The 14,811-nt window shown below is 47.2% G+C and overlaps 2 protein-coding genes across 3 annotated transcripts; both read left to right on the top strand.

Annotated features, from left to right (window-relative positions):
* The first annotated feature begins 1,015 nt into the window (after positions 1–1,015).
* LOC134865646 (E3 SUMO-protein ligase ZBED1-like) lies at positions 1,016–4,390 on the top strand. Of its 2 annotated transcripts, none has more exons than XM_063885303.1 (6): positions 1,016–1,355; positions 2,749–2,893; positions 3,008–3,239; positions 3,333–3,470; positions 3,589–3,660; positions 3,768–4,390. In XM_063885303.1, exons 1-6 carry the CDS (start codon positions 1,094–1,096, stop codon positions 4,131–4,133), a joined length of 1,215 nt encoding a protein of 404 aa, XP_063741373.1. In that variant the 5' UTR covers positions 1,016–1,093; the 3' UTR covers positions 4,134–4,390. The 2 variants fall into 2 exon arrangements, with proteins under 2 accessions (XP_063741373.1, XP_063741374.1); XM_063885304.1 differs by lacking the exon at positions 1,016–1,355 and adding an exon at positions 2,204–2,615.
* Positions 4,391–12,170: 7,780 nt separating this feature from the next.
* On the top strand, positions 12,171–14,345 carry LOC134865947 (zinc finger MYM-type protein 6-like). The gene is made up of 2 exons (XM_063885805.1): positions 12,171–13,790; positions 13,929–14,345. Exon 1 carries the CDS (start codon positions 12,171–12,173, stop codon positions 13,785–13,787), a length of 1,617 nt encoding a protein of 538 aa, XP_063741875.1. The 3' UTR covers positions 13,788–13,790; positions 13,929–14,345.
* The last annotated feature ends 466 nt before the right edge of the window (positions 14,346–14,811 follow it).

The raw sequence follows: 14,811 nt of genomic DNA, 5'->3' as shown, positions 1-14,811 counted from the left end.
ACTTGCTCCATGTGTTCATCTGCCATTCTGCTACGAAATGAGGTAAATATATTTCCTCCAGAACTGAACAGACGTTCCACTGGAGCACTAGAAGGCAGTGTAGTATTGTACTTCATGAAAAGCTGCTTAACCAAGGGAAATGCATGTAGGGAATTCATGCTCTTCACAGTATCATCGAGGAACCACCGAACCTCTTCCTCCGCTGTGCCTTGATCAGCCCTGTTCTTCCCAAACACAAAAAACTCCTCATCTGATCCATCAGTGTCAGAGCTGATGTTCATTTCAGCTGCAGGAGGTGCCCTGGATTCCATAGATGTTGCCTCCTGAATCACTGTTTTGCACATACCCTCTTTCTTCTCCAGAGGGAGCCAGCACAAGCAACATATTGGCATGGTGGTTGCTGCCATTTCTACCTCATGGCTGCTCAGCATGGCACCGAAGCGGCTGTCAAGTGCCTCAATGACTGCAGCAATGATGTTTGCTGTGTAGGTCACATGTACCAATTTGTCAGAGAGTTTAGACTTGAGGCTTAAGATCGATGGAACGAGGAACCCAAGATAGCACTTTTTCTCCCCCTGTTGAAGATCAATGGATTGAGCAAGTGGCTGTAACACAGCTAGATATTCCCTGAGAAAAGTCATCTTATGAGGGTGTAGCCTGGTCAGGCCTTCCGCAGATATCGCCCAGCTGATTTTCTGTAAGTCCGCTCAGTTGGGCAATGGCCATATATTCAGAGCTCCATCTTGTGACACATGGAACAGAAACCCTCATGTTGGCAATATTTTGCACTGCTTCTGCAGCTGCTGATGACCGGTGTGCCTTGTTCCATATGGCAGAACACTTTCCCATTGCACTACGACTAGGGATGGGAATCGAGAACCGGTTCCTGTTGAGAACCGGTTCCTTGTGTTTCAATTCCATGGAACCGTTTGGCAGCTCGTTAAACGATTCTCTTATAGATTCCAGACCGCACGGTTTATGTAACGTTATTTACGCAGCAAGGTACACACGAATGATTCAGTAAGCTCGGCTTGACGTGGCGTAGTTGCTTGGTTACGCAGGTGACGCTCGTGATACTTTTTACAAGTCTGAAATGGCACCCCTAAGGTTAAAACGGTCCAAAGTGTGGCTTCATTTCACATTACATAAGGATGGCAACAGGGCGTTTTGCAACCACTGCAAATTGTTGATAACATCGGCGGGAGGGAATACTTCAAATATGCATAAACATCTGCGCACACAACACGGGATAAACTTTAACGAGTGTCGCGTTTTTGATGCCCTTCGGAGTGACAGCAGCCAAGCTTCTACGACCACCGTGACCTTGGGGGCTAACACCGAAGGCAACTCTGGTGGTAAGTAGCTATCCCACTGACTAATCCTTAATGTGATTCCTAGTAAATTATGTACCACGCCATTTCTGGAAATAAACCCATTTCCTACCTCTCCTTGGGGTAATTAAGGGAGTTTATGTTTCTGGTTAATCAAGCCGTTCCTTGCTAGCATGTTTAATTAGCTTACTTGATGGCAAGGCATCCGTAGTTCTAGGGAAGAATTCTAGCTGTTGCTATGTAGCTAATGAAACATGCTAGTAAGTTGCGCCGCCGATTCAGGGAGCCAGAGAAAGGTGACGCTCATTTATTTAAATCAAAGGGAGGTGGGAAATTAGTTTATTTCCCGAAATTGTACAGTATTGCTTTTTCATCAAACGAATGCCTTCTTCGTTAGATTTAGAACAAGATGATGACCGGGACGAGACGGGTAGTCTGGCTGACTCAGAGGCTAGCAGCACTTGCTCCCGTTTACCTCTGGCTTCTATTTTCGTCGAGGCAGGCAGAAATAAAATGTCCCAGGCAAAGGTAGAAGAATGTCACCGGGCAGTTACCAAATTTGTTGTTAAGGGTTTGCACCCATTTTCTACAGTAGACGCCCCTGAATTTCGGTAGGTGAATGTGAGGTTGTTGTCAGATTATCAAATGTCAGATTAGAATAGAATAGAATAGAATAGAATATTTTCCTCCTCATTAAACAGATGTTTACACTCATTCATTTTCATATGTTTTCTAGGGAGATGACAAAGGTTCTCAATCCAAAATACAAAGCCCCCAGCAGGGAAAGCTTAACCAACCACTTAATCCCTGCTTGGTATGGTGTGGAAAAGGGAAATGTGATCTCTGAACTGAAAACAGTGTCAAAGGCAGCTATCACGGGTGATGGGTGGACAAGCTTTTGTCAGGATCATTATCTCACGGTTACTCTGCACTACGTGAGCAATGGCCAGGTAAAGGAAAAGGTCCTAAAAACCAAAGCCGTGTACCAATCTCAGACAGGCTCAGCTGTAGCAGAGGAGATTGATTACATTTTAGAAGAATATGGTGTACGGGAAAAGGTTGTGGCAGCAACTGTAGACAATGCAGCGAACATGGATGTAGCCATCAAACAGCTGCAAATTGTCAAATTTCCATGCTTCGCTCATACGCTGAACCTGGGAGCGCAAAAGCTGTACAACTGCACTGCCATATCCAATTGGGCAGCACGAGTTCGAGCAGTTGTTGTCTGGATGAAGAGGTCACACATGGCAAAAGTTGTTCTTAAAGAGAAACAAGACTTGCTCAGTAAGATACTCTCCTTACAGTACATTGCAAGCATTATACTATATGTACATGAAAATATACATGTATAGGTATGTGTATGTAAATTATTAGATAATAAATATTTACATTGTGTTGTGTATATGTGAACCCTCAGAGCTGCCCAAGCACATGCTCCTCCTGGATGTAAGGACCAGATGGAATTCCCTCTATTTGATGATGGAGAGATTCACCGAGCAGTTCCCTGCTATCCAGGCTGCAGCCATAGATCCACGCATAAGAAGGCCCATGGAGAAGGAAAGGTGATATATATTTTAAATGATAATATGACTTAAACTTTTTTTTAAACTTTGACTGGTTTTGTTTTTGTTTATTTGTGCTACATACATCTTTTTCTGTTTTTATTTACATTGTAGGTTGGACAGAATAGGCAACGAGGACTTAAGGAAAGCAGAGGAGTTTGTGCATCTCATGCGGAAGCATTACACCTCCACACTGGCCGTCTCCAGCGACAAAAGTGCAACCTGCGGTGAGATTTTGCCCATCTTGCAGAAGCTGGAGCAACAGTACACTGTGCAGGAAGGTGACTCTGCGTTCACAAGGAGCATCAAGGAGAACATTTGGAAGGATCTCTCCAAACGCTACCAGGTAAGCACAACTACATTTAATCTTACCTTGATGCTTTAGGCCAATTTGTACCACTAGTCTAATGTCATCCTATCCTCCTTTTTGAAATTGAAGGGAACTGACATTCAGAGATTCCTGGAGGAAGCCACCATCTTGGACCCCAGATTTAAATACAAAGTGAAAAGTGATGCAGTCTGGGACAGGATCAGGGAAGCTGCAATAACAGCAAATACAGTGGCAGCAAGAGATGAGGTATTTTAATTTCTGTTTAAATTCTGTTTGTCTTATCATTGCATTTGATTCCATTGTGAGTGAGACCTTCTACGGCTCTGTGTTAAAAGTTATTAATGTGTTTACATCACTTCTCAAGCTCCCAGGGGAAGGAGAGACACAGAGGGAAGGCTGCGAAGATGGGGAGGAGGAAGAAGTAGAGGAATACTATGTAAGTTAACTCATTCATTTGTAATGACCTTTGGATGCTGTTTTGTCATGATTATTGACTTATATATGTTTTTTTTTTTTTTTTACTTCATGTTCATTTAATTTCAGGCACTGCCACCACCATCAAAAAAGACAGCCTTGGAAGAACTATTCGAGGAGGAGGACAACGAGCTGCAGTCAATCCGTGAATCACAGCCCCGTCTTTCCCTGGCTCAGAAGGTGGATCAGGAAATCCAGTTCTACAAAAGCCTGCCCTCCATCCCCTGCAGGGATAGCGCCGCACTGTGGTGGTGGAACAAGCAGGATACGCTGCCCTTGCTATCTGGACTGGCTGAAAACTACCTCTGTGTGCAGGCTTCCTCCACCCCATCTGAGAGGGTGTTCTCCACGGCTGGAGACACCATAAGCCCCGAAAGATCCCGTATCCTTCCAGAAAAAGCAGATATGCTCATATTTCTGCAAAAGAACTGTTAATTTTCCCTACTACTACTTGAGTGCACACACACACACTCACACTCACACTCACACTCACACTCACACACACACACACACACACACACACACACACACACACACACACACACACACACACACACTGTGCTTGTGATTACATTGTTCTTGTAATTACATGATTCAGTATTTGTTATTTGTTGTTATTTGTTACATTTTCTTGTACAGAAAAGCAGATATGTTCATCTGCAAAAGAACTGTTAATTTTTTTTACACACACACACACACACACTACTTGAGTGCGCGCACACACACACACACACACACACACACACACACACACACACACACACACACACACACACACACACACACACACACACACACACACTTGTTATTAGAGATTAATAAGTAACTGTCACAATAGAATATTTTTCATTAAAACAAAGATAAATGTTACATCAAACTGTTTATTCTCCTTTTTCCCCCAAATTGGAATCGATAAGAGAATCGATAAGGAATTGAATCGTTTCACAGAATCGATAAGGGAATCGGAATCGTAAAAATCTTATCAATTCCCATCCCTAACTACGACACACTTTCTGGGATGGCACTTCTGATGCTGCTTTATCCACCTCGTTGGTGGCTATCAGGTTGAGCGTGTGTGCAGCACATCTTTGAGGGGGAAGGAAGAAATGAAGGTCCTCTTCTCCCTCCATCTCCAAAACTGCATCCATATCCCAGAACCTTATCCCATCATCCAACTCGTCTGGTGCTGCCTCCTCCTCAGTTGTTTCAAATTCACGGAAAGCTTTAACAAAGTTACTCCCGTTGTCTGTAACTGTGGCCCTTACTTTGAGTTGTACTTTGTACTCTGCATGTATTTCACAAATTTTTGCAGCAATGACATCGAACATATGCCGTCCCTTCACTCGACCACAGGCCAATGCTGCAGACTTCCTCTCCATCATGTCCTCCTCAATCCAGTGGCATGTAATACCAAAAAAACGTCTGTTATGTGCACTCCACAAGTCTGCTGTTCTGAAGTGTTGCAGTCAAGGTTTCTTTCATGGCAGCAAATTCCCTCTCAATACGCAGGACAAGTGTCTTTCTGCACATGACAGTTTTGCCACCACTGATTCCCTCTACAAGCTTTCTGAATGAAGGCTGCTCAACGAAGGAGAAAGGCTGGACATCATCAATCACAAACTTAAATATTAATCTACTGTATCTGCTACTCCAAACCAGAGCTAGGAAACTTGAAATCTCAAGTAGTTCAGGAAATGAAAGTTATTTCCCTTTCTTTATTCATTCCATATTTGTGCTGGTGAAATTGTTTAGCCTAATATAATGTTCTATGTTCGTTGTGTAATTGTTTGTCCTGCTATTCCTTCCTTTGTTACGATTATCCTTTGTCAGATTAATAGCGGGAATGATACGCATATAAAGTAAATGCACTTTGTTCAGTATGCTATTCACACTTGACACTTCACACTCAAACTTCAATTAAACTGCCATAAACTTATTCCGGTCTGGGACTCGTGTTATCACCATTCCGGTCACAAGCATCACCACTTACAGTCCCAAAATATTTTTCAGTAGCTAGTAATGTAAGTAGTAGTAGACAAGTTAGTTAACGTTAGCTAACTATTATTAACGTTATTTCTGTGTAGCTAACCTTAACGGTCTTACCTGTAAATGTTTCTTCAAATTTGATGTTGACTCCTTGGACAACGACTGTACATTTAAAGCTGGAAGGCACAGCTTGCACTGCAGTGTAATATTGTTTCCCCTCTCTCCTTTGAAAACAAAATTATCGCGAAATTTCCAACCAGTAAATGCATTCTTACGACTTGCCATGATGACCAGAGTGGTGTTGTGAGAATCGTGAATGAATGTGCGCGCATGTGCATCGTCATATCATTCTTTATTTTTTAATATATTTTACCATTGTAATCCTGCTACTAATCCCTATTTTTTCAAAAATGTATCGGTAATCTGATTACGTCTTTTTTTCTGTAACTGTAAGGGAATACAGTTACCTTTTTTTGTATCCTAATTACGTAACGCCGTTACATGTATTCCGTTACTCCCCAAGCCTGCTTATACATATATTCAGGCCTGGCCCTGACAAATGTGGTGGTGATGGTAGTGACGGGCCATGATTGGCTCTGTATGCAATGTTAGAGTAGTTTTTCCTTAGCATTCGCCTAGACTGCCTATGCCCAGGGCCGGCCCTGGTTAAGAGAAAGATGTATGCTTAAGGGCGCCAGTAGAGGGCGCCCCCCACCAATTCGGCGCCTAGTTCACCTGTGCCCAGGGCCGGCCCTGCTGGTACGACTGGTCAAAATGTGTATTAAGCTAGTTACAACATGTAAGAGTTGTAGAACAATGCCCTTCCATATAAGCGTTGTAGAGCAATTGGGCAATCGGACAGACATATTTACAGATGGCTGTTGACAATGATTAAAATTAGAGTTAAATCAAATTAACATAATAACGCTAGTGTTAGCATTGCTGCCAATAGCCTCGTTGCACGGTAACCGTAAATTCTACTTCCGCTGTTACTGTATGCGCTTCTAAACTTCCGGTGTGATATCGGTGAACGTCAAACATGGCGAGTTTCTACACTAGATGATAAGTAATAAAATGACTAATTTCATTATATTAGATCCACAACTCTGCTTTGACAAGTTATCACTTGCACTTACCGTTTGAGGGGAACTGCTGCTGCTGTTTGAGGCGGTTTTCGAGCTGGTAATCCTCACCATTTTGCTGTTCACGGCAGGCTCCACAAGTCTCCAAAATGCCTGGAAATGCTGGTAGGACGCAAATCTGGTGTAGAACCGAATGCTGTCATCCGACGCTGTCAGACGATGTAACCCAAACCTCTGCCGCAGGTGTAGCCCCTCGATCTGCTGTTCCAGCTCCAAAATCCTCCGACGCAAGGCTTCGTTGTCCTCAACCAAGTCACTTGCTCGTATCACCGTTTGTGGCAACACCGAGTAGTCGTGGTCAGTAGCTACAGCCGCGATTTCCATCTCGTTGTCAGAGACATCGGGACTCTCCACATCTGGCCGCGGGCGCCTCTCCCAAACACTCGGTCTAGGTGCCGATAGCTCAAACCCGTTCCAAGAAAACAGAACAGGGACTGATCCCTTTTGGAGTTTTCTTAGTCCCCCGGCTGTCACGACAAAATCTGTGCTTTTAAAGTGCCTACTGCAGACCTTTGAATGTTTCGTCGGACTGAAATTATCCCTTCGGATTCTCCTCAGCCACTCGGCCCGTACCGCCGGGTCAACGGGAAATGAATGAAAGGAAAGTAGCTTATTGTACCTCGAAGAATTCGTACACTGAGGTACACAACAGTGCAGTGCCGATGTCCCCACCCTTTGAAAGGTCAGTCGTCTTTCTTTTATTGTGAACACACTCATTGTACACTTCTAAATAGTAAAAGCCGGTTACCGGTATCCAGCTGTCAAACGCTATCATAACACGGAAGTGTTCGACCGGAAGTTTAGACGCGCATACAAGTAACAGCGGAAGTAGAATTTACGGTTACCGTGCAACGAGGCTATTGGGTAATTTGATGCAGACTGAAGTTGCCGTATACCATGTAAAAGTTAACACCCAAATATTAAACTGATGACTGTTGTAACAATAGTATTGTTATGAAACAACTGTAAAACAGGAAAATATAAACATTTCATGTTATTACTTTGAATTTCTCTCATGCGCTTTGCAACAATTTGCAACAAGTCCACTGTCAATTAAGAGGGTGAAGGGGGCGGGTTCAGAGAGAAGTCGCGCCATGAGTGGCTCTGTCCATTGTGGTGCCATGACGCGATTGGCTCCGTCCATTGTGAACTCGCGGCGTGATTGTCTTAGGTCAAATCTCACAATGGACAGTGAGTATCATGATTGGATGATAGATTGGGCTGCCATCTTGTGTCACCTTTTTTGTATTTCTTCTGTTTACAGCTCGCAAATATCTTCATTCCCAAAAGTTTTACACAAACAGAACTACAATTTAAATGAGATTACAATTGCAATAATGCCCAGCACTTAGTCGGTGTAACAAAATGGTGGATTCACAGGGTGTTTAGGAAGACCACACAGACAGAGCAAGCAAGTGCCATGTTTAATCAAATTGAACCACATTGGAATATAAATGGTAGTTTTAGTAGACAGTCTACAACTGGAAAGGACTGAGTAAATGTTTTTATATCAAAAAAACAAAGAAAAAAACATGCGTCCCTGGGTGGGCTTGAACCACCAACCTTTCGGTTAACAGCCAAACGCGCTAACCAATTTTTTTTTCTTCATGTCCTCCAGCCACTGTTCTTTTGGGACAGTTTCAATCTTTGGGCAGTACACCTTTCCTTTATACTGGCTGTGTCCAGTCTCTGCCGTCCTAAACTCCTTACACTGCTTACAGGTGTTGTGTAGTACCCTGCGGGTCAGTTTGCGGACTGGAGGAGCAGGAGGAGGAGGAGGAGGAGGAGGCATGAGGCTGTAGCTCAGGGCCTGTGGGGCAGCCATCAGGACAGGCACCTGAGCACCTACTGGTCCCAGCAGCATCAGCTTCGGAGATGAACTTGGAGCTGGAGCTGGAGCAGGGAAGAGCTGCCGAGGAGTACGTGGCCTCACAGCCACAGGTGTGGCGGGTGTGTGTGTGTGTGTGGCGACTGCGGGTGTGTGTGTGGCGACTGCGGGTGTGTGTGTGGCGACTGCGGGTGTGTGTGTGTGTGTGGCGACTGCGGGTGTGTGTGTGTGTGTGGTCTTTCTCCTCGCTTGGCCCACGGTGCTGCTGGGCAGGTGGTACTGGTGAGCCGGGCCAGATTGGGGGGGTGCAGACACGGCCCGCGTTTTGGCTGTGGGGAGAGGGTCAGCCGCCACAGACAGTAGACTGGGCAGGTCCAGCCCCTGCATGACCACCGCAGTCTCCTGCCTCTGCACCCTCTTGCTGTTCCACTGGACCAGGGTGGTGTGGCTCACGTCCACCAGCTGCATGGAGGTCTTCGGCATGACCTCGGACCCCAGAATACGCCGCCTGATCTGGCGGTAGTCCTCCAGGACGAGGTCAAACCTAGACACTGTGCCAGTCCCCTTCTTCTTGGGACTGCGGTGGATGGCACAGAGCCTAACGAAGATGCTCTCCACGAGCCGGCAAAAGTCTGGCCACTGGGCAATTGGGGCAGAGGTGGTGAGGGCATGCCTCTTTACGCTCTCCACCCCCGGCGTGAACTCCTGCCTCTTCTTAGGACTCCTGAACCTCCCCGTGGCCAGCTTGGTCTGGTGTCTTGCGGCAAAGACCACCCGCTGCTGGTCGTAGGGAAGCAGTTCCTGCCAGAGGCCGACAATATTGTCCACCTGAGAAAGACAACATAGAGAGAACAGCACATGAGAAAACAAAAACATTGAAGTGCGGACATGTGTCAGGGAACAGAGGAGAAAAACAAAACAATAAGAGTTCCTAACCTGCTGGTTGCTGAGTGTTAGTAGTGGCTGGTTGCGCAGCTCCACGAGGCATTTTGCCAGCCTGTCCATGCCTGGCATGCCGGACTCATCCACGGCCTGGTAAAAAACAGGGATCAGAAATATGAGATCAGTGAAGTGTGGACAAAACAAAGACACGTGATGTTATTTATTATCAAATAAATATGCTTTAACATACCCCAGACACATCTGCAGCCAGGGAGGAGGCAGCAGGCTGGATGGGAGCGGCCATGCAGGAGGCAGCAGCAGCCATGGAGGAGGCAGCAGCCAGGGAGGAGGGAGCAGCCAGGGAGGAGACAGCAGCCAGGGAGGAGACAGCAGCCAGGGAGGAGACAGCAGCCACGGAGGAGACAGCAGCCAGGGAGGAGGCAGCAGGCTGGATGGGAGCAGCCAGGGAGGAGGCAGCAGGCTGGATGGGAGCAGCCAGGGAGGAGGGAGCAGGCTGGATGGGAGCAGCCAGGGAGGAGGGAGCAGGCTGGGAGGAGGGAGCAGGCTGGGAGGAGGGAGCAGCCAGGGAGGAGACAGCAGCCACGGAGGAGGGAGCAGCCAGGGAGGAGGCAGCAGGCTGGATGGGAGCAGCCAGGGAGGAGGGAGCAGGCTGGGAGGAGGGAGCAGCCAGGGAGGAGACAGCAGCCACGGAGGAGGGAGCAGCCAGGGAGGAGGCAGCAGGCTGGATGGGAGCAGCCAGGGAGGAGGGAGCAGGCTGGGAGGAGGGAGCAGGCTGGGAGGAGGCAGCAGGCTGGGAGGAGGCAGCAGCCACGGAGGAGGGAGCAGCCAGAGAGAAGATAGGCTGTGTTGGGTTATCAAGGAGACCTGGCACCATGAGGTCAGGTATATGGTCTTCCTCAATGCCCTCGTCCACTTCCTCACCCCCCTCCACATCCTCCAGCATGTCCTCCGTCTCCTCTGCGTCAGGGTTGACCTTCAGGGGCTGCCCAGTCTGACTTAGGAGGTAGTCAACACCAAGCAGCTCTCCTATGAAAAGAACAGATAAACAAGCATGCACACATAATTAATAAACATTAATGTCATGTATGATGTCAAGCATATACACTAGGTAGACAGATATCATTACATTAGCATACCGGTGTATTTGGAAGGTGGCCTGAAGTTTGGCACATATGCCCGGCCAAACACCTTTATGTTGTTGGTGTTGACGCTCTGGGTCACATCCCCGGAGTAGGTGAGCAGAGACGATGGCCTGCTGGTCACCGCCGCCGCCCCCCGGTCCTGGTTCCACCTGTTCAGGCCTTCCAGGAGGTAGAGCTGAAAATTCAGCGCATTTGCACTGGTTCCTGTGAAAACAATGAATATTAATAGTCAATTAAAAAGGTCTAGCTTTCCAATCTAATGAGTGCTTTCATAAAAGAGCATAGTGACTGCTTATATACATAAGGGAGACACCAACCTGGAATGAACCTGTTCAGGTGGCAGTGGAAGGACTCCAGGGATGTGGACCCCCTGGCACAGCGGTAGCTGGTGAGGACCACACCTCCCTTCCTGATGGTGCCGGTCTCGGTGTAGAGCTGCACACCAGGCAGGTCCTGGATGCAGCTGACGTGGCGTTGCTGCACACGCCAGATGTGCTCCATGCGCACCTGGTCCAGCAGTGGCACCCCCATCAGGTCATTCCCATTGGTCCCCGCCCAGTTGCTGCAGCAGCCGCCCAATGAGGCTGATGGTGGCCTCCACGCCGCGCGTCCTCCTGCGGCAGTACTGGCTCAGCTCCCTCTTACTGATCCTGGCATCCACCGCAGCATCAGTAATGGCTGGCACACCTTCCTGCCTGAGCTGCTCTCTCTTTGCCTGATGCAACAGAGAGAGGTCCCCTGCATCCCACTCAAAAATGCAGGCAGAGAGGCAGCTCATGAAGGTGGGGTAGAGGGGATGGGCGTCGGTGGTACACCCAACAGCCAGCCTCCGCATGAAGTGCCAGATGTCCAGCCGTATTTGGAGGTCTGGCCACTCCCCAAACCTGTTCTGCAGCGTGGTGGACCCCTCACTGATGCAGCAGTTACAGTCCACATACAGCAGCAGTGGGGGTGCGACAGCTGCAAGGCGGTACCGCTCCATCACTCCTGCCACCATCCTGTCCAGTCCTGGCCCCTCCTGCACTGTCACCACACTGGTCACGATCTGGCCAACCTCGTTCCCAATGGAGGTGACCCAGAGACCAGTCCCCTTGGCATGGCCAGCCAGCTTCTTTGTGATCTGGAATTTCACAATAGCGATGTTAAAAAAATCTGTAAAATTTGAACTATGAAGGGTTAGTCTGTTCTCAGTCCAATGTCAACAGCGAATCACGTTCGTTCATTTCCAATGTGAGATACAGCCTGTCCCAATCACGTAGCGAGATGACAATGGACCTGGCCAATCACATCGCTACTATCCAATGTGGAGATTGGACCTGGCCAATCACATCGCTACTTTCCAATGTGGAATGGATGACGTACGTTACGCGCCAAAGCAAGCTCAAGCACAGCAAGCACAGCAACGCTCTGCAACAAACGGACGCCATTGTTTTTTCCGCTTATTCTACTTAGAATCTAGCAGTACGATTCAATGGTAAGTAACTATCACGTCCACTTGAAGGCCAAACCCGTTGAGTACATGCAACAGATGTTGCGTGATTTCAAAGGACAGCAGGCTACCATGAGGAAGAGTGCAAAAATAAATGAAAACGCACTGAAAGCATCGTATCTGGTCGCTCTCAGGGTTGCAAAAAGTAAGAAGCCCCATACCATTGCAGAGCAGCTTATATTGCCAGCAGCCATAGATATGTGCAGAGCTATGGTAAGCGAAGAATGTGCCAACAAATTAAAAACTATTCCGTTGTCAGACAACACAATCGGAAGACGAATTGGGGAAATGGCAAATGATGTCAAAGACCAGCTGATGGCAAAACTTCAGACAGTTCTGTTTTCCCTTCAAATCGACGAGACGACAGATGTTACTAATGATGCGCAACTGTTAACATTTGTGCGATACGAGGACAGTGGCACTATGTGCGAGGAATTTCTTTTTTGCAAACCACTGCCCGGGCGAACTACCGGTGTAGAAATATTTAAAGCACTGGACGATTTTTTCACGGAGCACAATATCTCGTGGCAGAGGTGCGTTGCATTATGCAGCGATGGGGCCCGAGCCATGAGTGGCAGCAAGACTGGACTGTTTGCGCATGTAAGGAGGGTGGCTCCGGGGGTAATTTGGACACACTGCCTGATTCATAGAGAGGCTCTCGCCTCCAAAGATCTCAGTGTTGAGCTCAGTGGTGTGTTTGATGTCGTTGTCAAGACGGTCAACTTCATAAAACGAAACGCATTGAATACACGCCTGTTTTCATCCCTATGCCATGACTTGGGAAGTGAACACAGCTCTCTCCTTTATCATTCAGAGGTGCGTTGGCTGTCTCGCGGCGCTGTGCTCGCCCGTGTGTTTGAACTACGCGGAGCTATCTACGAGTTCTTGTGCGAGAAGCATTCTGATCTGGCTTCCAATTTCAACGATAGTTACTGGTTAACTAAGCTGGCGTACCTCACAGATGTTTTTGCAGAGCTGAACAAGTTGAACAGCTCCATGCAAGGGAGAGATGCAAACGTCATGCAGCTCTACGAGAAGCTCGACGCATTTGTGAAAAAAATGTCAAAGTGGATCGAACGAGTGGAGAGCAATAACTTGGCGATGTTTCCTTCAGTTGAGGAATACCCTGACAGCACTGACATCAACGACACTATATGTGAGCATTTGAGGAAGCTTGTGCGTCAATTCGCAAAGTACTTCACTGATTCGGAAGAGTGGCGCCGTGACAGCAAGTGGATCCTGCTCCCATTCAGTGACGATGCATCAGTAGGGTCAAGTCTGACGGCTGTGGAAGAGGATAAGCTGATTGAGATGTCCACAGACTCTGTCAGGAGGCATATGTACGACACACAGCCCCTTGTTAAATTCTGGATAAGTTGCCAGACAGAATTTCCACAGCTTGCTGCAAAAGCAATGAGGTGTCTTTTGCCCTTTCCAACCACATACCTGTGTGAGAGTGGTTTTTCTACACTGGCGTACTTAAAGAATAAGTACAGGGCTAGGCTTGATCCAGAGAATGACATGAGACTGTCTCTGTCTACCATTTCGCCACGAATAGACAGGCTGTGTGGACTTCACCACGCCCAGATATCACACTGACAGGTAGGCCTAATTCTCCCATGTTTTCACTGTTACGACCCTGGCGGGTTTAGGCCCCGCCCTGTGTTAATGGTAAGCCTGTTCTCTCTCCCTGCTTTTCTCAATCTCTCTCTGCTTTTCTCAATCTCTCTGTCTCTACAGCAGGTGATTGGTGACAGGTCTGTCCTGGCTGGGTTATAAAAGCCCTGACCAGCCAGCAGTTGAGGCTGCCTTGGTCTTCATTTGTTGGATTTTGGTTCTCCGGTGTTGTTGGATTTTTGTTCTCCGTTGTTGTTTTGTCACACACCTAGACTGACTTTGCATGACATTTTTAGTTACTTTTCCCAATACTGAATTGCACAACACTTTATTATTCTTTATTCTTTCTTTAAAATAATCTTTAATTTAATTTAATTTAATAAATCTACTTTTATTATTATAAAATCTGCGTGGCCTCTCTTTCATGTTTCATGCATTGAGCTATGCATGTAACACCAAATACACACGCGCACGCGCAGGCACATCAGTGGGCCGCGGATTGCTTTCTAGTCCGAATGGTGGTCCCTGGGACAAAACCAGTTGAAAACCCCTGATCTAGGATGAAGGTTGTATCGCTCTGCGTGTCTAAGAGTGCGTAGACCAGAACTTCTTGATCTGGCTGTCTTGTGGATGAGACCCAGACTGGTACAACTGATGATGTTAATGTGCTTAGGCCTTCTTGAATGACTCTGTTAGTAGTTGCGGTTGCAACTATTTCTTTGGTGTCTACTTTGTCCATTAGGTTGTCGTATGTCTTTGGAGGTGTCGACCTCTGATATTCCTTGAACTTGTCATCATGCAAACATGTCGGGTGTCTCTTCTGACACTTTTCACATGTGCTCTTGTTACCACAACTTCTTGAGTGATGGCCAGTCTTCAAACACCCAAAGCAAAGCTTCTCTGCTTGCACAAACTTTACACGATCTTGAACTGGCTTTTCAACGAAACTTCTGCACTTGGCAAGGACGTGCTCTGTTCTTTTGCAGAAAAGCATGAGAATGTGCTC

The sequence above is a fragment of the Eleginops maclovinus genome, chromosome 6 (genome assembly GCF_036324505.1).
Source record: "Eleginops maclovinus isolate JMC-PN-2008 ecotype Puerto Natales chromosome 6, JC_Emac_rtc_rv5, whole genome shotgun sequence".
NCBI lineage: Eukaryota > Metazoa > Chordata > Actinopteri > Perciformes > Eleginopidae > Eleginops > Eleginops maclovinus.
Note: the sequence above shows the minus strand (reverse complement) of the source record. Positions and strands in the feature narration are given on the sequence as shown.

Coding starts and splice junctions, on each gene's coding strand:
- LOC134865646 (XM_063885303.1), top strand. CDS start 1,094: ATGGCACCCCTAAGGTTAAAACGGTCCAAAGTGTGGCTTCATTTCACA. Junction 2,894..3,007: donor AGGCCCATGGAGAAGGAAAG/GTGATATATATT, acceptor TTTACATTGTAG/GTTGGACAGAATAGGCAACG. Junction 3,471..3,588: donor CAGTGGCAGCAAGAGATGAG/GTATTTTAATTT, acceptor TCACTTCTCAAG/CTCCCAGGGGAAGGAGAGAC.
- LOC134865947 (XM_063885805.1), top strand. CDS start 12,171: ATGGTAAGTAACTATCACGTCCACTTGAAGGCCAAACCCGTTGAGTAC.